We start from the raw sequence: 25,289 nt of genomic DNA on the forward strand, positions 1-25,289 counted from the left end.
GCAGCCAAGAGAGTGCTGAGAGATGTTTGGGTGGCGTGAACTCGGCTGCAGGGGCGGCGCAACTTTTTCGCTTAGCCTGCTCGTAGATGCGGCGAGAGAAGCGTCTCGCTCTCTCGCTCTGTCTCTCTTGCTCGCTCTGTCTCTCGTGCGTATACTTCTTCAACTGGCAAGCGAGCCGACTCTCTCGAGGAGTTTTCCCGTCTCTCCTGCCAATAAATCATGCCCGGTAACTCCACAGCCGAGCTCATGTTGCTTTGCGTTTCCAAGCCTCTGAGTATATTTTTTTTGTCATTTTCGCCCGCACTTTTGCGTGAGTTCAATCAAGTGCGTATGTTTAGTAAATGTGTTACAAAGCATCTCGGCGTGTTTGCGGCTAGGTCAGAGCGGGTGAGACAGCCGAACGAAGGCCGACTCGATTAGTGGAATGCGTGAACACCGCCATTATGCGCTGCTGAGAGACCCCAGGAATACCTCGGAGGGTTGCCAAAGCTGCCGCAGTGTGCGAGGATGCCCTCCCCCCTTTGCGCCATGGGCTAGGCGTGCTTTACAAGGCCAAGTGATAGTTGGTCTCCTCAACTCGTTGACAGATGCATTTTCCAAAGACGTATTTTCTCAAGGATATGTGCTGTTTTACAATGTGCCGTGTGGATAAACATCAAAACTGTTGGAAATGTGCTTTTAGTGTTAATTTTCCTGAAATAATCATTTTAGTCTTGAGATAATATTTATATATGTGGTAAAACAGTTTTTGGGTGAGTTTCTGCTCAACAATAACTAAGCTTGAACACAAGTACTTATAGCTGGCCACTCGTTAACTTTCATTAAAAAAAATAAAAACGGACCTGTTCAATTGGATATAAGCATACCATAAAAAGGGGTTTCATTCATCATTTTACGAATGACAACATTGTCTTATTTTCTTCCTCAGCGTGGCACAGCACTGCTGCTGGAGCACCTGGCAGGCAGCTTGGTGAGCACCATCTCCGTGAGCACCCACCTGGACATCGCCCCCCAGCACCACCTCTTCATGAAAGGCCGCAACGGCAGCAACATCAAGCACATCGCCCAGAGGACGGGCGCCCAGATCCACTTCCCCGACCCCAACGCCCCCCAGAAGAAGTCCACCGTCTACATCCAGGGCACCATTGAGTCAGTGTGCCTCGCCCGTCAGTACCTCATGGTGCGTATCTCGCCACGCTTACCGGCAATGACTTCACATTGCCGCCGTTTGTTATTGCGGTCGCGCGCTGGCATGGCGAATCTACTCCGAGCGTATATTTGTGTGGTCGCCGTAATGGATGTCACAGTCGGACTCGCATCAGCTTGGTATGCGAGGGATGCGCAAGCTTCGGCACGTCAACCACCGTGACCTTTTGGGGTTTTGGAAAGAACCTTTGCTTTTGGCAGCAACGGCCATTAAGCTGCCACATAGCTGCTAGTTAGACGCATTATCTCGACTGCCGCTAATGATGATGGTTTGCTCGAATTTCAGACTGCAATTCCCAGTTCATCTTTGGTTTGGGTTCGGAAGTGCTTTTAGGCTCTTTTTTTTTTGCGTCCTTGAACCAGACTGAACTATTTGGTTTATTTTTGCCAATTTCCAGAGAGAGGGTGCTGAAAGGCCACATTTTAGTTTCATCATTTTTAGATGCGTTTATAAGATATTTTAGAATTCTAGTCGTAAAATATTAAACTTTAAAGGGGGAAATAATGCACTTAAATGAATACAATACAAAAGTCATTCATAAAAAATTCTTTGTTTTTGCTTCCATGTTGCAAATGAGAATCTCTTCTCCAACACCTTCCCTGGATTAATTAAGGTTGGATTTAAAATAATACTAATAATAACAAATATTACAGGGCTGGTGCAGACGACCCAACATAGGACCGATATTCTCCAGAGCTTCCCTCACTTTGTTTCTTTAGCCTCCAATTTGACGTGGACAACGGTTAACAGATACCAGAGCACTTGCGGTGACTGAACACGGCTTTCTCGTCTTTTGGAAAACTGGAGGAGCAGCAAGAAAAACAGCATCGCGTGTGGCTTGTAGGCTGAGGGAACCCAAAACAAAAAGCCTACGAGAAAGACAGAAATACCCAAAATAAAATGTCAAGTGGACGTCCGGAATGGGGAGTCCTGCCTGTCAGAGCGTACGTTGTGATTTGGCCCCTCGCTCACACTTTTGATTACAGTTCCGACCCGAAGGTCGTCAGCAGCGCCGCTACTCTGCTGCTAATTACACCTACTCACAATGGGAACGCCGGCCGTGCGCCGCTTGGCCCCCAAAATATACGCATCTGTGGTTTTGTGGCGGTGATAATGTGAAGCATATTGCGCTTGGCCCAAGTTCCCCAAACTCAAGATGCAAAAAAGTCCACTAGGGAGTCAGAGTATTTACTGGATTAGTTTGACCTCGTGATCATAGTAGCGAGGATTATACCCCCAAATATAATGTGGACAGCAAACTCTCCACTCTTATCCATCCGTCCGTCCGTCCGTCCGTCCATCCATCCATCCATCCATCCATCCGTCCATCCATCCATCCATCCATCCATCCATCCATCCATCCATCCATCCATCCATCCATCCATCCATCGAGCAAGCTAGCTAGCTATAGAGCTAGCTTGCTATTTCAAATGAATTAAATGTAGCCCTTGAGCACATAAGTTTGCACACCCCTGGACGAGAGTTTGTGTGCAAACTTACTTAAATATTATTTTTCTAGTTTTTTTGCTCCTTGTGCTTCTCAGGGCTGCCTGCCACTGGTGCTGATGTTCGACATAAAAGAGGACGTGGAGGTGGAGCCTCAGTGTATCACAGCCCTAATGGAGCAACTGGATGTCTTCATCAGTATCAAACCCAAGCCCAAGCAGCCCAGCAAGGTATGACAATAACAATCGGCTGTCTGTGCGCGTTCTAAAGGAAAAAAATAAAACAGCATTCCATTTTGAGAAAAGCGTCTCTTGTCCTCCAAGGCGAGCGAGGGCGGTGTCGCGCCGTCCGATTGTATTAAACAAACATATTGACAGGTCACATTTCACTATGCGAGCGACTTAAAACGGAAAAACCAGGAAGGGAAATCAAAGGGAACGCTGCCATGTTCACTCAGCGTCTGTCCCGGTGGGGAACCACAAGCTCTCCTCAAGCTGTGCGCAAAGGAAAGACGACCAGCCGGCTCCGATTTGTGTCTATTGAAAAAAGAATTGCAACCATTAGCATGAGACGAACTGTAAGATGCGCATAGGTTGTTAAATCTAAAATATAGTTGAGGTGTCAAGTTAGGTAGCTTAGGTAGTTAGGTAGCTTTGGTAGTTAGGTGTGTCAAGTTAGTCAGGTACCGTTACAAATCCAATGTGCTGCCACGGTAACTTTGAAACAATAACTTGGTCCTTTACAGATTACTTGGTTTAGAAAGTAACTTAGTTACTTTACACCATCATGTGGGCAGAGTGCTTAACCCATCCTGACCTAGAATATAAAGACCGTTCCACCACCCCCTCTCCTCACGACCCTCCTAAGAACCCTTCACTTAAATATGTTAACGAGGTGACAGAAGTCGGCCCATCCACTCTCAGCTCTTTGGCAGAGTCGTAAAAGAAAGACTTGGAGTCTGTTTCTAGAAAAAGGGCAAAATGCAAACATGATGTTTTTTGTTTTTTTTTTGCTGGCATTCATAATTGTGTGCCATCCAAGCAGGGCTAAGCTTGTGGCTTGCCTGGAAAAAACCCGATGAGCTGTCTGACCCGATTATTTCTCTACAAGTCATATTGGATTAATTTTCCCAATATTTGTGTTTAGTGGGAGTGCCTGGCTTGAAATTCTGTGCGTCTTTATGAAGATATTTGCGTAATTATTAACAGCAAAGAGAATACGTATTTCATCTCGACACGTCACCTTATGTAAAATGAAACATCTTCTAATGAACAGAAAAACAAAAAGAAAGACGTCTTCTGGTATCTGATTTGCTCATAACATGGAATGTGTGGTGGGGGCTGTGAAGTCAAAGCAAGTTTGCTTCACATCTGATCCACATTGGGTGTTTGGCAGCAGTTGGCCCGTTTAACATATTCCGTCTACACTTCCCGTACATTTCTGTCATAACTCGTCAGATCACCTCGTCATTAGTTGCGTTTTGCTATGATCCTTGTACATTTACAGAAATTCTGGCCCTCGATGAAACCTGGCTTCTTTACATCATCTATTGTTGTGGTTCCCTCTCACTCATTTATGTCCTCTAATGCTTTTTGCGATATATTTTCCAATCCTATCATCATCATCCTAAGCAGCTTTTGACGGTCACAGGACGGTCAACCTTTGCAAAACTGTTCAAATAGAAGGCAGCAATTTGCGGCATCGTTATTGCATGCTTTTCAACTACGTGTGATAATCGTCCCCACATGTTGCTCTCCGTACTGTAACTTTTTATTGTTGACTTTAATGGCTCCTAATGTGACGTCAAAGTTCGTAACAATATCTGTTTAATATTTCCAGCGTGCATCCAAGCGAGCGTAAAAAAAAGTCATCCGTCAAATGTTCCTCCCACACCGACGCTGTTTGTCATTCTAATCTCCTCTTAATTCCCTTCTTCCTTCCTTTCCATCTTGTTTGTCTCTCCCCCTCATCCTCCCTTTCACTCCCTATCTCCCAGTCCAACATTCCGAACCCTCGCTCAGCCCCTCCCATGCTCCTCACGTGTCTCACACACACAGATGAATATTTAATAATTTCCTTTGCCCTCAATTGTATTGTGCAACCTTCATCTCGCTCTCTCTTTCAGTCTGTCATCGTGAAGAGCGTGGAGAGGAACGCCGTTAACATGTACGAAGCTCGAAAGTTCCTGCTGGGCCTGGAGAGCAACGGCGTGTCTTGCTCCTCGCCGTCGGTGGCCGTCAACCCGGCCCCTAACGGGCCCTCACCGTCCCTCATCTGTCCCGTTGGCCTAGACATCTTGGCCTCAGCTGGTCTGGGGCTCAGCAACCTGGGTAATAACAATAAAACACTCAATAAAAATAATGAACGATACCACTCCAGTTGACATGTCATGATGTAAATAGAAAGTTAGTTAAACAACCACACATCTCAGCATTTCAGTTCACTAGCTTAATGCTAGCGCTAAATATGATCTACAATGTGGTGCTACTTTATAACCCTCCATGCAATAGTTGTACTCGCAGTATTGGGCCATGTCTTGTCACCGTGGGATAGGGGGGAACGAAATTTCGGTTTCTTTGTGTGTCTTTGGCATGTGGAGGAATTGACAATAAAGCCGACTTTGACTTTCTGCAAAGAGTGGCTCATATTAGTGGAATACTGATGAGCTGAGAGGAGCTGGGATGTTTCAATGAACAGTGTTACTTTTGGCAAATTGCTGTTTATTATTGTGTGTGTTGAGTCCTGTGCTCGTTTATCAAGTTAAAGTAAAGAATTGGCCGAATGATGTCTTAAATGTCTAGAAAACCCGAATTTTAAGGATGCCTTTTGTCATAAATTGTTAATACTCATTTTTTTGCCGATTTAGAGTTATGCCTAGCTACATTTGTAAAGACAAATAGAAACTTCCTAATGGACAGCGTGTTCCCTGTTTAAACTCAATGAACGTACATTTTATGACCTCTCACTTCCTGCCCAATGGAAAGGAGGGAAAAGTAGATTTAATGTAAATAATCAGTGGCCATAAAATAATAATAGCATTCCGTATTCCTTTGCTGTCCAATTGGTTGGGAGTTGGTGGACAGGCCCACATCCTGGCCGTTAGTAATTGCTACATGCTTCTCTTGCTCAGATTACAGAGCAGACTGCCAGGCGAGTCCCGTGCCTTCCTCCCGGAGCCAAAGTAGCCCCTTGCTAAAGCCGCAGACCCGCTTCTTTGTGTTTTCGTACACGGCCTTTGGGGCAAAGCACTCAGCGGCATATTGTCTCAATAACAAGCTTTCATTGGCGGTGCCCACCTTGCAGAGATGCGAGAAATTCCTTCTCACGCTTGCCTGCCGCCTTGATGGAATTCGCGTTCAATAGTAGGAAAAGCAAGATTATTTTTTCTGAGGCCTTGACAAAACGTGTGTTTAGTTCATTTTTGCTTTGTGCGGCCCGTCGCTGATTTGTCGGTTTTGTGCACAGGCTTCCTGGGCGCGACGGCGTCCCACTCGCTGGCCAACTCACTGGCCAACTCGGCCGCCCCCAACGCCGTCCTAAACACCTTAAACTCCTCCATGAGCACCCTGCAGACACCCAGCACGCCTACGCCCTCGCTGTGGCCCAGCTCGCTCACCACTGCCCAAGGTGAGGAGAAGATGGAAAATGAAGCTTCAAATTTGCTTCATGAACTGTTTGTATTTTTTTGACTCCACTAGATGGCACTGCCGCTTTATAAAAAGAAGTTTCAGAAATTTCAAGTCAGAGGCTGCCATCTAGCAGGCTCAATAAACACAAAAACTGCTTCTTGAAGCTTCATAGTTTTTGTTTTTGTATATCAAAGGACATTTCAGTTAGTTATTATTTCCTTTCATTGAGCTTTACTCGTTTTGTTAGTTTTGGTGAACTTGGCTCAGTTGAGACTTAGAAGAAAAATAGTGTAAATCCTGATGTTGCCTTCCGCTCCCAGCCTTCTCGTCCCAGTTGATGCTGCATCCGGCCACCCACGCCACGCTGAGCAGCATCCTGCTGTCGGGCGTGCAAGGCTACACACAGAACACGCCCTCCCCTCCGCCGGGCCTGGCGCCCATCGACAAACAGCCCAACGGTGTCCCCGACTGCGCCAAGGCAGCCTGCGCTCTCAACGGCCACGTTAAGGTCCCCCCTCGTTCCCCACCCCATCTTCTTTTTAAACGCCGTCACTGACTATATCTCCCGGCCGTCATCTACGCAGCATCCGGCTTCAGTCTACGGGAGGATAGCCACTGCGTCGCTTGCCGAAACGGTTTTGAGTCCGGCGCCATGCGACTCCATCCAGGAGGCCGGCGGACACAATCCATCGGAGCCTCTGTCCAGCAAGTCCGGCACCGATGAAGGTACTCACTAAATGTAAAAGACAGTCCCGATGGTGATTCGGGAAAGTGCAAATGTCGGAGCCTGGCCAAATTGAGCTGTCTTATAAAATAATTATTCACTGACACATCCACTCACCACTGTGATTTGTATAAATTAACTGATTGGACATCACTCCACACCCGATGATTTCACCATTGGTTTCACCTCATTTACAAATCCATACTCGGGATGTCACCTCCCATCTCTCCTCCCTCCTTTACCGTCATCATTGTTCCCTCAATCTAAAGTCCTGTAATGTTATTGAATTCACCATACCCAAAGTATGTACGGTTTTCGGTCGAAACTCCTTCCATTTCTCTGCAGCTTATGATTTGAATACTATGCAAAATACCCTTAAATTCACTGTAATCACATCATTTACAGTTTTCAAACAAAAATTGCAACAAGTTTTAACCGACTCTTGCAGCTGTTAGTTTAAATATGTTGTTAAATTGTATAGTTTTATTGTTCTTGGTTGTTGCTCTTTATTTTTGATTGTGTATTTATATAACTTTGTTTTATGTATTTATTTATTTTTTAGCACTCCATCCACTACCACCCTCAAAGAGCCATTGTTCTTTGGGTCAGGCTGCAGTTGTAAATAAGAACTTGTTAATTGTTTGCCTGGGTAAATAAAGGTTAAATAAACAATTATTGACGAGAAACATTGACACAAAGCCACCTGTCAGTCCACAAGCAGGGTACAGTATGGTTAACATTATTATCAGACATGACGACACTTTGTGTCCTCGTGAGGAATACATACTTGACAAGAACTTAATTCCCGGTGCAGTTGTTCACCTCACCGTGGCCGTTTATTCCACGCGAAAGAAGCCAGTTGAACTTGTACCCTCCTGACAGTTTTTCCCTTCAAATGGTTCTCTCTCACGCCTCTCCTCTTTCTGCCGTGTTTACCGAGGCTGTCCTCCCCGATGTGCCGCGTCACGGGCCGCTTTGCTCTCCTTTCCTTCCGTCCCTCCTCGCTTCCATCCTTCCATCGCCTCCTCCCGTGTCTGGCCGTCTATTTGAACTGGCTCTGCTCACTTTTTCTTTGTGCAGGGTGGGCCACTCCGACGCAATTCCCTCTTGAGCTCCATTAGATCGCCTGACATCGCATTATTGTTTTTGGGCCGTGCACAACTCGAATGCGTGTGGCGTCACACATGAACTCGGGCGGCTGAAAGCCCGTTTACAGCTGCTTGTTTTTCACTTTTAGCGCTGTTTTTGTTTCTCTTTTCCAGGCTCGGACACCTTTGTGGAGGTGGGCATGCCGAGAAGCCCCTCGCATTCGGCCAGCGGCAGCGAGTTAAAGCAGATGCTGGCCTCGTGCAAGACGTCGTCAGGAAAACGGCAAGCAGTGGAACTGCTACAGGGCACCAAAAATTCTCACCTACAGTACGTCGCCAAATTTAGGGGCCTTTCTCTTGAAGCCTTTGCCAGATTTCACCTGAGCTTTGCTAGCTGAACAAACGAGATGTGACATTGATTTTTACGTTCCTGCGCAGTTCCGATTGTCTGCTGTCGGACGCTGAGTCCAGTTCGTCCGACAGTCCGGTTGCCGACAAGAGGGCGCCAGGCAGCGAGAGGGCGGCCGAGAGGGCGGCGCAGCAGAACGAGCGGGAGCGCATCCGCTTGGTGCCGCAGACCTCATTTGCTAACATGCAGGTGCGCGCAAACGTGGACAGACGAACGAACCAAACAAACACAAATCTTCTGATACTCTGTTTGTTCCCAGGCTTTTGACTATGAACAGAAAAAGCTGCTGGCAACCAAAGGTGAGCTCACATCTGTCAAGTTTCCTGAAATGCAATGATAAAGATGTCTGCGATTGTATTTGCTAAACGGACCAAATTCTAAGGCGCAATATGGATGAGCACGTGTCTTTTCATACGTAAACGGAAATGTGCTCACCTCACTTGTTCACACAGCTATGTTGAAGAAACCTGTGGTGACGGAGGTGCGGACCCCAACTAACACCTGGAGCGGTCTCGGTTTCTCCAAGTCCATGCCGGCCGAAACCATCAAGGAACTGAGGAGAGCCAATCACGTGCCCTACAAGCCCAGCATGAGCACCACCTTTGAGGTTAGAAGCCCCTCCCCCTTTTTTGGCCCCAATGCCTGTCTAGCTCCAATATCGACTCTTGATTTGGGTCAACTTCCTCCCTCAGGGTTCCCCGCTGTCTCTGTCCCGCGCCGGCAGCCGTGAGGGCGTGGCTAACGGCAGCGACTCTGACAACTGGCGAGAGAGGAACGGTGCGTCCAACGGGCTGCAGCCCCACGCCGACTTCCCTACCGCTGTCAGCAGCCCCAAGAGGAAGCAGAACAAATCGGGTCAGTGCGATGTTTATGATGCACAGGCTGATTATGATTATTGCCTATAAAGTTAGGAAGGGGAAGGTCGGCCGGTGCTGTCGTACGCTACACAAAATCAAAATTTCTTCTCTCTCTTGAGCTCAAGTTGCCCTCGGGCGGCAGCTGCTCTCCATTCCGCATCATTACCCTTGGTGGCCGAGCCCAACTGTTGCCATGGCAATTGGCTTTCATGACGTTTTGGGGTGCAGCTTGATTTTTTTTCTTTTTGTAAATGTCAAATATCAGCAAAGCTTTTCCCAGAGGGTTTCTCCTGTCTCGCAAGTCCATTTGAATTTACAGTCCAAATACCATTGCATTGTGTATCCTTATGTTTGTTTTGTTTTTTCTTTTGCCGGACAGCAGCTGAGCATTACCTGAGCAGCAGCAACTACATGGACTGCATCTCGTCAGTGACGGGCAGCAACGGCTGCAGCCTCAATTCCTCCCTCAAAGGTTCGGACCTGCCCGAGCTCTTCAGCAAGCTGGGCCTGGGGAAGTACACAGATGTCTTTCAGCAGCAGGAGGTAAGCGGAGCAACCAGACGTATTTTCCAGCAAGTCAAGATTGGCGAAGCGTGAACACAAAACGGTCGTGATGTCTCTTACAGATTGACCTCCAGACATTCCTGACTCTGACCGACCAGGACCTGAAGGAGTTGGGCATCACCACCTTTGGCGCCCGCAGGAAAATGCTGCTGGCCATCTCAGGTATTGGAAGACTGACTAATTCTGGTGAAGAGCTGTACCTAAACACTTTGACTTGACTTTGACCTTCCCAAAATTCTACCAAATTAGCGCGACAGAAACAAAAGTCAGTCGGTCGCCGAGTTCATCTTTGCGCCAATGTCGTTTCAGAACTGAACAAGAACCGGCGCAAGCTATTCGAGCCCCCCATCCGCTCATCCTTCCTGGAAGGGGGCGCCAGCGGTCGCCTCTCTCGTCAGTTCCATGCCGAGATGGCCAGCGTCAGCGGCCGGTGGTAGACCCTCCCCTCCCGTCCCATTTTTTATCTTTTTTTTTTTTTGCTCGTCCGCCTCCCTCTTTCGGGCTCAGACTGTTGACAGCGGCATCTTGTAAAAGCATTCAGTTAGAAGCCATAGTTTGCCAACCGACACACGGGGGGGGGGGCATTCCTGAGGTCCAGCGTTTACTCCCTTTGAGTCGATGTGAAGCATTTGCGTGTTTCCAAGGCGACCCGAGTATTTCAAGGGAACAGGCAGAAGGATTCGTACAATCATTTTTACCCCACTGACGCCGCTGCAGCTCTGTCGGTGACATGCACTTTAATTTTACGAAACTTTTGCCTGTGAACTCCTTCATTGCTCAGATCGAAAGAAGAAGAAGAATTACTATGCATTGGACTTAAAAAGCACAGATGCCTTTTCTTTTTTTTTGTGCCAAGCCAAATGTGTCAGCACTTAGCCAGCCGGCCTCGTTGGGGGTGGGAGGGTACGGCCAGACAAAGTGCAAAAGTAGGTCAGTGCCCCAAAGTGGACCGCTCGGTGGCGTGTACCAAAAAGGGAAGTGTTTAGATTGAGAAGGTCCCTCCCAAGTGCCTCTTGATGTTGTGCAGCTGTTGCGACATCTCGCCATCCTTTGCGTCCGTGTACTCTGTAGACCAAATTTTGTACTCTTTTATGTTTTTGTTTTTAACGACCATGTTAGGGGAACGGGGCGGGATGTATAATGTTAATCAGTTTACATGTCTATTTTCTTTTTATACATTACGGATGACCTAATATGATTATTTGCTATTCTTATTGCCATTTTATGTTTCTCAGTCTGTGGAGCACTTCGATGGCCGCATCTGGTTGTTTATAACACGGGCTTTTTTTTTCTTCTTCTTTCCCCGCCGTCTGTTATCTATCTGCGTTGACCTCTCGCCGGCCTCAGAATCCCACAATGCACTCCTCTGCCTTTGTCGCGGAGCAAGAACCTCACTACGGAACTTTTTGTAGCCTCAAGTGCCAGTTTTTTTTTTTTTTTGGCTTGAAGAAGGGACATTTTGCTCTGACTGCATCTCACAGGGAACATGAAAACTCATTTGAAGGAACGCAAAGAAACGCTCAAATGTCCCCCGGTCATATTTTGGGGTCGTTTTGATGCCCTTGAAAAGAGCGAGAGGATTAGACGTTATAATTCTCAAGATTTGAAGGCTGGAGTTGAAACCAAAGTGCAATTATGTGTTGTCATGTTAATATTTGACAGTATTACAAGTTGTTTTTTGTACATGTGTAACAAAGTGCCTTTGGAAGTTGAGCGCCTGCATCCAAAGCGTTGAAATCCTAACAGGAAAAACCAGCAGAAAACAAATTAGTGCCTTGCTCCGGTTTTATTTTTTCTTCAATTCAATTTTATCAACCACTTGGGCCTATTTAAGCCATGTGGTTGTTAGCAACACTACAGTACAGTGAATCATTTTCTGAGTTTGCCGATGTTTTATGTTGTTTTTTTTATATGGAAGTCTTGAAAAAATAGCAACAAGAAGATGGAGCTTTGTCCCGAGGCACTCCACGCAAAGTGTTTGCTTCTCGTCTTAACCGGTGAATGTTGTTGAAAAAAAGAAGCGCTTTATCGAAGCTCTGAGCTTTTGATGTTTTTCGGTGAATCGTGAAGGACTTGAGGGACTTGTCCTGCCCAGGAAAAAAAAAAAACGTTTACTTGCAACTCCTCTCAATAAATCGCACAGCCTTCAGTGGGATGCCAAAAAAAAGGGTTTTTATTGGAAACCATTTTTGTAGTCCAGTTCAGCGGTACATTTAAACAACAATTGTCAAACCACTAAAAGAATTCTCTAACATTTGTGTGACTGAACAATTATTTTTTGTGTTAGGAAAAGCTACAGTTCTGCACCAAAGGATTTGTGCATTGAGGCCAAAAAGCTTTTGTTATTCCAGTTGTCTTATTATTGTTTATTTTGATAGTCAGGCATAAAAAAAAAAAAAAAGTTCAAACATTGATATTCTGAAGGCAATAAATGTATGCAAAATGTCTCTCTTCTTTTCTTGTGGTTTGTCTGGGAATGATTCCATCTGCTGCGCGGTTGTCTTCCAAATATTCCAGCAAGGCTCCAAGTGGAGAATCATCTGTCGCGATCGAAAAGCTTTTTTGTTCCCTCATTACCTTTCTGCTTCCAGAACGTTCTCGGGTGCTTGATATGCAAAATGATTTTGCTGTATTTTGAGATGGAATGAAGCCAGCAAAAACACTTTTCCTGCTGTTATATGAAAGCGTGTGCACATTTTCTTACAATTGTGAGCGCTAATCCTCATTTTAATCTGCCTCATATGCTGATAGCGTGACTACTGATTCTTATGCAAGAGATCAATTTTGTCCCTGATGAGGAAAAGTGCTATAAAAAATGGATGGAGGGATTCTATGTATGAAAACAGGTGATTGGGTCTTGTTGTCTAAATGCCAATGACTCCATATCAAGCCTTAAGGGGGCAGTATTGTTTAAAAAGCTTTAAATTTCCATTGAGCTTCTTTGAAATGCTTGGGGGGGGGGGTTCCATTCTTTTTATATATTAATGGGAAAATGAAGCTTCAAGGTGATTCATGAACCATTTGTTGTATATATTGAGCCCACTAGATGGCGGCCTCTGTTCAACATAGGGCTGGAAGCACACAAGCTTTCCCGCCTTCATATTTGTTGTGTAACACCGGCGCACTGCCGACTGTGTAAATACAGCTTTTGCCGGGTTAATATGTAGGTTGCAGTGGGAAAACATTCATTACGGTGCCAGTGGAACATAACTGAGGATTGGAGAGATTTTCAAGCCTTCTTCGTGGGGGACAAATAAATGCAATAAGACAGGACGTAGCCACTGACGATGACTAAGCATTGAAAAGGTCATTGAAGGTCAAATTAATTTCACCTGTAAAGTGCAGTTTGGCTGAATATGAAATGATCTCCCTTGTGGCTTACCCTCTCAAGCCATCTCGAGTGACGTCTTGTCATGTCACATTTCCCCCGAAAAACCTCATTTCTACCGTCACATTGGTTGAGAAAAGCTGCCAGTCAAGCAAATGTGAGACAATGCTCTTCATCATAATTATGCGCAGAGATGTGAGGGCAGACAGCTCCTGTGAATTGCAGCATCAAAGCGACTTGAATGACTAAGCGGCCATCAACATGTCGGCAAGCTTCCCATTTGATGCCCGGCCATATTGTTTGCACGCGGCGACAGATTGCCGCTGCAGGAAAAGTGTGAACAACATGATGCTGCGTAATTTGCTTGGGCAATATGTTGCTCGATGCTTGTCTTCCCTCATTTGTGTACATTTGCTTCTTTAGATACAAATGTACATTTTAGATTGACAATCAAACATTTCTTTCAATGGTCGACGCAACTATTTTGCATACCTCTAGGGGGAGCCCGCGTGCCACTTGTGGTACTTGTGCCACATTTGGGCAAGCCTTGCTTGGGACTTTGGCCATGGCAAACAAATTCCTGTGACTCCAGCCATGACTTGAAAATGACTCTGAATCTTCCTCCAGCTTACATTCATGTCATTGGCAAAGAGATCTTGTTTTCCATTGATTCTTCCAATTGTTTTTTTCCCCCTTAAAGCACATGAAATGCATTCTACAACTAAATGGGACGAAGACATAACAGGATGGTAGCTAATGAAGTGTTTCTCGCTTCAACTTTGAAATGTTGTTCCATATACAAGCTCATCCCACAGGATGACGACGACTCCATCGCTCTTCATCTTGCATCCTCACACGGCACCTCCCATGCATCTTCCTCCATCTGGCCTCTGAGCTCACAGTGGATGTGAGCCAATCTTGGCTATTTGTTTTTGAGTATAGATATATGTGTATATTTTTGATGGATTATTTTTTCCTGATGGTGTGTGATTGTTGGGGTTGCATGGGATGCTGTCAATGGCTATTAGCCCCCTGCTTCCCAGAACTGATCTTAACACATAATGACTGTGGCTGGAGGGAATGAGCTTGGCTGATGGATGAATGGAGGAAGGAAAGCTCCAGAACCCGCCCGCCTTCTCCTCCTCCTGCAAAAAACATAGCGAGGCGATGCATGGCGTACATCACAATGAGCTTTGTTTTGTTTTTATTCTGTGCTTTTCTTTGAAGCCTTTTGATGATGTAACGCTTGATGGATAGGAAGTTAAAAATTCCTTTCAGTGCTAATCTGCGACTATCAGGGTGGCTGAGCTCTTTTTGCGATGAAGGCATTTAAACGCAACAGGGGGCAGCTGCTAAGTCTTGCTCACAAGCTGGCTTCCATTAAATCATATGTGCGGCTCACGCTTCTCTTTTCATGTTTGTTGTGTTTGTTGCAGCTTTAGCAAGACTGTCAATGACCTTCGGGAATGAATGTCGCAAGACTCACTTCTGTTGGATGTTAAAAATGTGAACCGAGGTCTTGGTGGTGTCATCCTTGCTGCTACTGAAGGCAGCGTGATGATGAGCTTAGTGTGGAGTTAGATCCCGCTGGCCTCCGTAAGCCTCGCGCGCTAATCCCGCGGTGCGCGTGGAAACGCAGCTTGTTTTTGCCGCAATCCAGCCGAATCCACATGTAGGTCAGGGGCCGCACTTTTGTAACCACTTCAAAGTGGCGATCGCCACGGCCGCCACATGGGCAGCTTTTGCATTGCATTGTGGGAGGGCGGCCATTTTAAGCTACCTGAGTACAGACACACTTGAAGCAAAGAAGCACAATTTAGTCCATTTGCGTGCTGCATAACAGCGAAATGCCGCTTTATGCCGCAATTGCTCCACTAATTGACCCGAATGTGCAGACCTCAAACCCCTCTAATCAGTATTAGAACCCAGAAGTGATTTAAAGCAGCTCTTTGTCGGACATTCACTGCAGTGTGTTGAAGTGTGCGAACTTTATTTGGATCCTAGTAATTGAAAATTTAATGATTTGGAGAAGTACACAAATAGAAAGGTGTTGTAATTAATCAACCGAGAGTGTCTTTAAATCTTTACCCTTCCATTTAAAAGAGTTCTGTCGGTGTTTTAATCATGTGGCGCGTTTACAAACTTTGCCAGCCACTGTCATCTCTTCTCACGGCACTTTGTGTTAAAAGAGAGCAAGACCAAAACAAACCCAAAGTGACAGTGACTGCTTTGGGAGCTTGAAAATGACTCGTGACTCAAATGTGGCCAAATGGTGTTAGGAGGTGCCCAAGGCTTGCAAATCATCGGCTTGCCTTCCGTTTATCATCCTCTTGACCTCTGGGAGACCTCCTGTATGCGTGCAATCAGAAACACACACACACACACACACACACACACACACACACACAGCAGGGTTTGAAACTCGGGTTAGGGCTGCAAAATAGGATTTTAAAGACCTAATATGAAATCCTAACCCCTTGACATGAATTTTGACAAAAATGACGCCTTAGTTGTAAAGTATGCCTCTTTTAAATGTCACTATTCATGAATTACTGATTTCTGACCCCCTTTGCAAATTTATGAAAGACTTTAATTAAGCTTCAATCAAGGTGGAGGTGCACTCATTATGCCGTGCAATATGTCAAGGGGTTCAGGTTGGGGCTCCAGGCATGTTCCTCCCCCATCTCATCATTAGTCCACTCACAGCTGAGCTCCGCGAACTGTGAGGACAAAAACAGACAGACGGACAAACGTCGTGGCTCTTTGAGAAGACCGGCTGACGTTGCGTTTGTGTTTATGACGCAACACCTCCAATTCACCACGCACGGGCACACGCGCATGCGTGCACACTTGTGGCTCTGCGTGGATGCGGCGCGAGAAGAACGAAGAAATACGAGCAACATTTCAAAGCGTTTTTGCATCCTCGCAACGGTGTGCAACGGGGCGTTCCCCCGATCGAGCACGTGACGTGTCAAAGCGAGAGGAAGGGAGAGACTGCAAAGTCCATCTCTTTCTGCTCAATCTCTCATCCTCTTTCACCAGTAGAGCCGCGAGCGGAGCTCAGCCGGCCATTCGCATTCACAGCGCAAGGCAGCGCAGCATCACCGTCTGTGACATCCACCCGGGCCGAGATGGAGGCACCAGGCTTGGCGCGCAACATCAGCAGCCCGCTGAGCCCCTGCGAGGGGATGATCAAGGACCTCAGCCTGGACACCATTAAGCTGTGTGAGCGAGATGGTAAGCTCAAAATCAACTTAATTTGCTCATTATGCATTTGTGCTTTAAAGTCGAATTTTGACCCCACCTTCCTCCCGTGATGTACAGTGCAGTGTCTACCTTTGATTGCATTTTGTACGCCTTTGCCTTCAGTTTAAAGGGACTCATAGGAGGGGGGTCTTTTGAATGGACCGGTGCGCGTGTGGAATTTCAAGAAAAGCAACAAAGCCTTTTTGTACCTATGTTATAAAAGAAAGCCCAAATTTCAGCCCTGCAGGCACCACCACACCTAACTGCTTTCTTCTAAAGATGCATCATTCATAACTGCAAATATTGTCGTTAAGTAGTCATCATCCCATGATTACTTTGAAGATCAGAATTGTTGAACCCTCAAACGCATTGTGCAGAAAAAGAAAAAAAGCAAGTCATCATCAGGAGAGACCGCAACATGGCTGCAGCCACATGTGAGCAAGAGCACAGCCTCCGCAACACCCGAAAAGATCAATTCTTGGTTGTTTCAAACACACACGTCAAATGTGTTACGTGCACAGTCACCAGGTCAGCATGCTGGATACACTACCGCCACGATGTGCTTAGTGCTTTGTTGGCTTGATTCGAGCGCTTTCATTTTCCTAATGGTCAGGAGTGGACTGGCTGCCAGCTTTTTGGGCCCGGGTTGTTTTGGTTGCTAACATTTGCAACTACTTCTGGCTGAATAGTCTAAATCAATAGAGCTCGTGTGTCCTTGAGACACCAGCATGGTGTTTGTTTATGGAGCAACAAACACGGCTTCTGGCCACTTTGGTTGGAGAAGCGGCGAGACCGGTCGAGTTGCAGCGGTATGTGAAAATGATTAGAGTAGTGGTTCACACAGCACCGAGGGCAGAGGGGGCTTGCTTGACCTCATTCCATCTCTCGCCATCATAACCATCAAGGCACCAAAGACAATCGCAAGATAGCAACTAATTGGTAGGCTATGAGGCTTAAAGGTTTTTGTAAGTCAAAATGTCCATTTCTTTTAAAGAGTGGAAGAAATTGTATTTTGGAGCCCCACCTACTTTGGAAAACTAACCCTATTTCAAAAGCGTGATTTAAAGCCCCAACCCTACATTAAAACCTTGATTTGAAGTCTTAACCCTAATTTGAAACCGTAACCCAACTTTAAAACCCTAATGTAATGTAATTTTTTTTTAAATGACCCAATACCTCCTAACCCTTGACCCTAGAACCCTTACTCTGATGACCATGGCTTTTTTTGGGTAAAAAAATAACCATAACGAGTATTGCTATTATTTGTTAAAAAATATATAAATAAAAATAAAACAATAAAAAAATATATATATATATATTACATATATGTACATCCATACATACATACATACATACACATATGTACGTATGTATGTAAGTATGTATGTATATATGGATGGATGGATGGATGGATGGATGGATGGATGGATGGATGGATGGATGGATGGATGGATGGATGGATGGATGGATGGATGGATGGATGGATGGATGGATGGATGGATGGATGGATGGATGGATGGATGGATGGATGGATGGATGGATGGATGGATGGATGGATGGATGGATGGATGGATGGATGGATGGATGGATGGATGGATGGATGGATGGATGGATGGATGGATGGATGGATGGATGGATGGATGGATGGATGGATGGATGGATGGATGGATATGTCTAGTAAGGCTTTTTTTTTTCCAGCTAAGTGAAACGCTACAAAATGAAGAGTCGACTGTTTGGAACTCTGACAGAGCAGCTGTGACCCTGAACATGACAAGCAGCATGAATAATAATAGATGGAAGACAGCACCCACATGAAAAGTAATCGCATTGATTTTCCAGGAATTAGCCAGTGTTCTCATCTGGAAAACTTTTTTTTGTCCTTGCTCAGGACCGTCTTCATTTCAGTACTTTGCTGCTTTCTAAATTTACCTCTCACAGCCATCAATATTTAATGGGCAGCATGAGAGAAGCTGCCTTTGGCTACGCTGAGCCAGCAAATGGGAGTGCATGCAGCATCACCGGGCCTCTTCCTGGCTGTGGGAATACACACACACACACACACACACAACAGAGCACTGTCGATGCATTTCAATGCTCAAAACACGTCACGGGACAGTTGATTCAGTGTGTGGTGCTGAATGATAATATTCTGCAGTCTAAATGCAGGATTTGTTCCTCAAAATGGAGGCTGTGCCACTTCTAACCTCTCAGATTGAGAACGACATTATTAGAGATAATCGTTTTCATAAACAAAGGTAGGAAAGGTACATTGGACTCCAATAACAACCCCTAGAGGTACGTTTGTTAAAATAAAAATGACAAGTAGATTGTTTTGATCCATCATGGAAGGTCGACCAGTAAATAAAAGAGCTTGGGTTGTTCTCCGAAGAGTGACTTTTAATCAAACACAAATTAACGATGTCGGCCTCAGACGTGCGCTTACTGCTAACGACGCGGACGAGCAAATTAGCGTTGGCCTGGCAGCGCTAGCACTCGCTTGATGGCTAATTTAGAATTCTGTACTGTAGATTGCAGTTGTTGGTGTGACTGGCATTTTCAAGCAAACTGCATGTCCACAACATGACTGTGCAGGCCAGATTGACGTGGATGTGTTAAGCATCTATTCATCATTTCGCAGTCAACAAAAAAAGTCATGTTCTTGGCTCACTGGATGCTTTCTGACTGCTTTAAGTGTAGCGTCGCTTAACATGTGATTGGCTAGTTACCACTCACTTTTGGGTTTCTCATGAAAAACTGGCACAGGCACCATGATAGTAGCGTTGTCGTTATTCTGTATTTGTGGGTGAGCAACTTGCTGATGTGTAAACACGGCGATGAAGGAGCACATTGTTGGTCTGGCTTGGTTTAGAGAAAGATGCTCTTGTTTCTGGCCGCTCGGTGCTCTCAGCGTGATGTCCGTGTCACTCTAGCGGTCCATTTTGCCAAACCAACAAAGACGTCCTTTACAAAAGGCCAGGCCAACATCCGCGTCCACTGCCGCACGGCTAATCTAAAAGAGTTGGGAGGCCGGTCACAGTGGGATGCAGATGCCATGGCGGTAAAGCACTACTTTGCTATTAGACAGGTTCGTGACGTGGGAGTATATTGGGAACGTAGACTTGGCTGTTGTGGCTCAGGATAGCAGCTAGCGGCTAGTTGTTAACTGGCTAACACCTAGCCCGACTGCAAATGAACTGGCTGTGGCTGTGAGCTAATGCCTAAATGTGCTGACAGTCCCAAACACCAGATGTGTTTGTTTTTGGCCTGGTTGCAATCCTTTGACTAAAAAAAAGCACTTTAAGACTGGAGCAGATCGGCGCAAGTCGATCCATTAGGAGGGTGACGTGTTTGCATGTTAACAAGATTTTTATGGATCCCTCTGCATCAGTCCATTGCTGGACACGGTTGTAGGCCTACTGTTTGATGGCACTAAATAAAAAGGAAACTCCTGAATCGTACTGGTGTTTGCCTCTTGAAGGGAAGTAGTAAATGTGCTCATATGGTTGTTGTGGTGTCATTCGGTGGCTCTGAGGGTGATGCAGCAAAGTGAATTGATGCCCCGACGTAATCTACCTGCCGACACTTGAGTCGTGTCCCAGGCGAGCAGTACAACAGTTAATTTTTGCGTCCTCCGTCTGACCTTCGTCCTCCTTCATCTTTCATTCTCACCGTCTCCAGAGGATTGCTCATACAGTAGATAAGCGGCACAGGCTGTGGAAAGCTGGAACGCACAAACCATACTAAGAGAAGGCTCCCCACAATATCAGGTATACAATGTCTAATGTAATAATAATTCATCATCTCACTTTACCACTTAGCTATCTTGCTAGTTAGCTAGCGAGCTACCTTCTTTCTCACTAGTCACTGTATCTTGCTAGATTGCTAGCATTTCTATCATCAATCTAATTTTCAGAAAGAAGCAAAAGCCATCAATTTGCCTTTTCTCTGCCCACCTTGATGTCAATGAACACAGATAATGTCAATGTGCCGAGAGCGTCAATCTGTGTTTACATTTCAGGAGGAGAATTTGCATCTACAGTATATTTTGGTTCATGGAAAGTGTTAATAATGCAAATAAATTATTTAGCCGCTCGCCTAATGTTACGACCCCTCGCGGATAGTGATGAATGACCGTGGAGGGAACGGATACACCACAAAAGAAATAATAGCCTCATTTGAAATATGGTGGCACTTTCTGCTGTGGGAGTCATTATAAAAGTTGAGTGGCCATGCTCGCTCACTATTGGCCATCTCACTAAATTCAAATATGAAAGGCCAGTCTAGACACGCTGTGCGCCGAGATTACTTTTGTGATGGACTGAGTCTCTCAAGTGTTCTCTTTCCATTTATTCTGGGTGACAGCGGGCCTTGCCTGAACCAAAGGTCAGTAACAAAAGGTGGGACAGCATGCCGCACAGTCCCGACTGCCCAAAATGTACTTTTCAGATGGAGAGCTTGCAGATAATGGATATGGATGGTCTGAGCTCTGTCTCTGATGTCTATTATCAAGAGTTCCTGTAATAGGAAACTTTTTATTACAAGACAAAGCCTTACGAGGCTTTAATCATGATCCTCCTGTATAGTAAGGCTTTCATTTAAAAAAATAAAATGTGGCTTAAAACCATGTGATTTAAAAATGAATTGATAAAGGAAAAATATATTTAATAATTTCTTTTTGTGTTAACACTAGAAAATCTAATGGTGATGGAAAGATGCTCATCAAGCTGCCTGCCAATTAGCTATTTATAAACAGGAATAAACACATTCTGTGTTCCAGAATGTACATTTTAGTATGTATGGTTGCGAGATGAGTCCAATTATGGAATTGCGCTTTTAATCATGAATGGAGATGGCGGTGCCACGCAATGCTCGGTTGCTTCTGCCATTGTTTAGATGTGCATTCTTTGCGCCGTGTATACACGCGCACACACACACACCGCATTGTTGCTGTGCTGCCCGAGTGTGACGTAAGAGTCTATATTCATCGCCAATTCCACAAAGGAGCCGTTGAGCCGTGTTTTGACATTTCCTTTGACCTCGCTTTGCGTTGTGAGTCGCACGCCTGCAATCACACTTGGATACTAACATGATCAAATAGACCACGTTGACCAGCAAATGTCTTTTCTTTTTTTTTTTTTGCAAACCTCATTGCTGATCGAGAAGGAAGGATCCTCCTCTGCGTCGAGCGCACGTTCAATCAGCACCGTTTTGAAATATTCACTGCGGCTTCTGCTCGGGGAAGCACGTAGGTTTGTATTGTGAGGGGGATGTGTTTCCACGGCAACCCGCCCTGCTTAGACTGTAAGTGGCCGACAGGGAGAGAGAATAATCACTAGTGGTGAGCGGACGAGCAGATAAAAGAATGAGGGCCGCTGAGCAGGATGTAAAGGCCAAATGTCAACATTTTTCAGCAAACGTGACTTCCTTTCTGCGCAGGAAATAAATCACAGGATGGCGCCATCTCCGATACGGAGGAGCTGCCCGTCCCGCAGAGCATCAAGATCAGTCACATCACCTGCGACTCCTTCAAGATCTGCTGGGACATGGAGCAATGCAGCAAGGACCGCATCACGCATTACTTTATTGACCTCAACAAGAAGGAGAACAAAAACTCCAACAAGTTCAAACATAAGGTCAAACTTGGCGGGGGAGTGGGGGCGGGCGTCCCTGTGATGTGATCCTTATGAATTATAGCAGCAACTTAGAAAAAAGAGTTGGGCAAACTAAATGACCAACCAAATGCTAATTGTAATAATTAGGCCACGCCCCTTAAAGGCACACACAAAACACTATCGTACACTATCGTATCTTCCTCCAGGATGTGCCGACCAAGCTGGTGGCCAAGGCGGTGCCCCTGCCCATGACGGTTCGGGGCCACTGGTTCCTGAGCCCTCGCACCGAGTACACGGTGGCAGTCCAGACGGCGTCCAAACAGACCGACGGAGACTACGCTGTCTCGGAGTGGAGCGAAATTGTCGAGTTCTGCACCGCCGGTGAGTCATAGGGAAATCTGGAAATAAAACATGTTTCGTTTGACACAAAATGTTATCAAGGTCATAGTCGTGACTATGTTAGAGGTCGCCTTGAGGAAGTCCTCCATTATTGCAGCGGATGTGACCAAGCACCTCTTGTCCGTCCACATGATGCATGAGAGCGAGATTCATACAGATGGAGGGTGTTAAGATTAGGGAAGGACGGTGGGATTAAATAAAGCAGCTAGGCCAGCAATGCAGTTTTATCTCGCAATGCAGAGGTCAGAGCATTTAATGCCGGTACGTAAGGGGCGGCGGGGGGAGGTTTCATGGGGGCTCATGTGGGGAGGTTTCATACGCTACACACCAGCTGGCCCCAGTAAAGCGGCACAAAAGCAACACTGGCAATTTTGTGAGCCTTGAGAAAAGAAAATTGCATTCATGACCATTTCCGCAGTGCTTGAACGTCAACATAGCTTTCTTTGAATTCATTGGCACAAAATGACGCTGAGCACGTTTGTAACTTCTTTCCAGATTATTCCACAGTTCATCTCAACCAGCTCCTGGCCAAGGCCGAGGCGATCGCAGGCCGCATGCTGCGTTTCTCTGTTTTCTACCGCAACCAGAATAAGGAATACTTTGACCACGCCAGGTAGCCATCATACATTTGTTTGTTTGTCTTGCTCCCTTTGATAGCTGATTTGTTTGATTGTTGGTCAAATGTGCGGGCTCGGAAATTTTTTAATGACGCCAATAAAGCGGCAATAGCAGAGGCGGGAGGTGTGTCATCACAATTTTCTCGCTGGAGCGTTGTTGGTGCTCTCCAAGGGGAGAAATGTCAGGCGAGATTGGCCCATGTGCTGCTTTTTCTCTCCAGCACTTTGTCATCATGAAATCTGTTTTTCTCAGCTTGTGACAAACGCTGTTTCCCCCACTGCGCTAATGTCATTACAGCAGCAAAGCTACACACGAGCTACATTTAATTAATTTCATTTAGTTCTGCAAATGTAATCAGCTTTACCTTCATTTTGGAAACACTGCTGGAATTAGGAAAATGTTTTCAGTGGAAAAGAGATGAGCCTCTGCAGGCGAATACCCACCGGACACACGCGCACGTTTAATGCTGTAAACAATTTTGCAGCGTCGTCAAGGTGGATGCTTCAGGAATGCTTGTCGTGAATAGCAAAAATTCGCAACTAATTGACAAATAGAATTGATTTGAGATGAAATGGTGGAAACGCTTAAGCTACTTACTGTGTACGTTTGACTTTGTAATGTGATAGCTGCCATGATTGTAGAGGGATTAGATGCATGAACTCCTCGAGCATTTCAAACGACCTGTCAAGTGTTCTTGTAAAAGAAAACAATTGCTTTTGGACAAGTGAGAGGCTGTTGTTATGTCAACTTGTTTGAAGTCATCCGTAGCTAACAGCATCTCTAAGCAACTGTCACATCGGTGGAACATATTACCTGAAAGAATCTACTTTCTTCAGCTCGTTTGGTTTTAGTGTTGCTTCTTGCCATGTGCCACACACACTAATTGTGATGCTCAAGTGCAGGTTTTAGTAAGCGATGTCTGCCGTCTAGTGGTCAGCACAGTAATTGCAACTTAATACCCTAACCCGTGAAAACAATAATAATAACACCCTAACCCATTAATAAAAAAAATAATAATAATGATAATAATCACAGTCTAACAATACCCAAACCCATATACCATAATAATACAAACTAATAAGACTAAGTAATAGTCAACTTGTTTGACTATTTTGTGGTCATGATCACAAAATGCGGTCTTCTGTTCCAGGGAAGAGCAGGGCAACCGGATGGTCCCCTCAGTGAAAGACAACAGCGGCAGTCACGGTTCTCCGATCAGTGGTAAACTGGAGGGTCTTTTCTTCAGCTGCAACACCGAGTTCAACACGGGCAAGACCCCGCAGGACTCCCCGTACGGTCGCTACCGCTTCGAGGTGCGGGCTGACGCCCTGTTCAACCCCGACACCAACCTCTACTTTGGGGACTTCTACTGCATGTACACGGCCTACCACTACATCATCCTGGTCCTGGCGCCCAAGGGCTCGCCAGGGGACGACTTCTGCAAACAGAGGCTGCCCGCTCTCGACATCGCCGACAACCGCTTCCTCACGTGCCAACAGGAGGAAGCTGGCGACGGTGGCGGCCTGGTATTCCATCATGCCCAGGATGTGATCCTGGAGGTCATCTTCACGGAGCCTGTGGATCTGGCGCTGGGCACAGTGGCCGAGATCAGCGGCCACCAGCTCATGAGTCTGTCCACCGTCAACGCCAAGAAGGACCCCAGCTGCAAGACCTGCAACATCAGTGTGGGACGCTAGCGAGGGGAGGGGGTGCAACACTTGCATGAAATGGCGTATTGAAGTAAACGTCCAACATAAATGCTGTCAGCCATCCACATTCACAAAAATGCAACCTTTACTTTTTTGTTCCTGTACCTACAGCATTTACATATATGAAAAAGATGAACAAAACCCACACAATCAAATTTCAGTATTTTTATCACTTCAACGACGCTTACAAACACGCTTCAATGATTAATTTTTGTCTGTTTTACTAATGAATTGATTTTTTTCCACCCCTTTTGCCTTGTTACGGTCAAGCATCGTTATTCTTTCCAATTTGATTTTGATCCTGTTTGCCGTTCCAGCGGGAGGACACCTTTTCGCTACCTCCAACTATGGCATGTACTGAGGCTGCAGCATCCTGTTATATTTCTTGAAACCAAAGGTACAAAAAAACAATAAAACAAGCTGTGGAATCGAACTACAACTCGTACAACAGGC

At 45.7% G+C, this 25,289-nt stretch overlaps 2 protein-coding genes across 3 annotated transcripts in view; both read left to right on the forward strand.

The window, feature by feature from the left end:
• The window catches only part of bicc1 (BicC family RNA binding protein 1), a 33,577-nt gene extending 21,207 nt beyond the window's left edge, over positions 1-12,370 (forward strand). The window contains exons 8-21 of one of the 2 annotated variants that reach the window (XM_088384742.1): positions 929-1,180; positions 2,752-2,883; positions 4,779-4,983; positions 6,119-6,280; positions 6,603-6,790; positions 6,867-7,008; positions 8,269-8,422; positions 8,533-8,692; positions 8,763-8,802; positions 8,956-9,110; positions 9,196-9,358; positions 9,743-9,903; positions 9,987-10,086; positions 10,234-12,370. In XM_088384742.1, the coding sequence (XP_088240868.1) occupies positions 929-1,180; positions 2,752-2,883; positions 4,779-4,983; positions 6,119-6,280; positions 6,603-6,790; positions 6,867-7,008; positions 8,269-8,422; positions 8,533-8,692; positions 8,763-8,802; positions 8,956-9,110; positions 9,196-9,358; positions 9,743-9,903; positions 9,987-10,086; positions 10,234-10,361 (2,142 nt within the window). In that variant the 3' untranslated portion in view covers positions 10,362-12,370. Of the gene's footprint in view, positions 1-928; positions 1,181-2,751; positions 2,884-4,778; positions 4,984-6,118; positions 6,281-6,602; positions 6,791-6,866; positions 7,009-8,268; positions 8,423-8,532; positions 8,693-8,762; positions 8,803-8,955; positions 9,111-9,195; positions 9,359-9,739; positions 9,904-9,986; positions 10,087-10,233 lie in introns of both variants that reach the window. The other variant, XM_088384741.1, reaches the window with a different exon arrangement.
• A 3,747-nt stretch (positions 12,371-16,117) lies between these two features.
• On the forward strand, positions 16,118-25,269 carry phyhiplb (phytanoyl-CoA 2-hydroxylase interacting protein-like b). The gene is made up of 5 exons (XM_088385187.1): positions 16,118-16,489; positions 21,935-22,131; positions 22,317-22,491; positions 23,005-23,122; positions 24,278-25,269. Exons 1-5 carry the CDS (start codon positions 16,384-16,386, stop codon positions 24,822-24,824), a joined length of 1,143 nt encoding a protein of 380 aa, XP_088241313.1. The 5' UTR covers positions 16,118-16,383; the 3' UTR covers positions 24,825-25,269.
• Positions 25,270-25,289: the final 20 nt, after the last annotated feature.

This window comes from Syngnathus floridae, chromosome 9 (genome assembly GCF_059516105.1).
Source record: "Syngnathus floridae isolate MCC-2025c chromosome 9, RoL_Sflo_1.0, whole genome shotgun sequence".
NCBI classification, from domain to species: domain Eukaryota; kingdom Metazoa; phylum Chordata; class Actinopteri; order Syngnathiformes; family Syngnathidae; genus Syngnathus; species Syngnathus floridae.

Coding starts and splice junctions, on each gene's coding strand:
- phyhiplb (XM_088385187.1), top strand. CDS start 16,384: ATGGAGGCACCAGGCTTGGCGCGCAACATCAGCAGCCCGCTGAGCCCC. Junction 16,490..21,934: donor TAAGCTGTGTGAGCGAGATG/GTAAGCTCAAAA, acceptor CTTTCTGCGCAG/GAAATAAATCACAGGATGGC. Junction 22,132..22,316: donor CCAACAAGTTCAAACATAAG/GTCAAACTTGGC, acceptor ATCTTCCTCCAG/GATGTGCCGACCAAGCTGGT.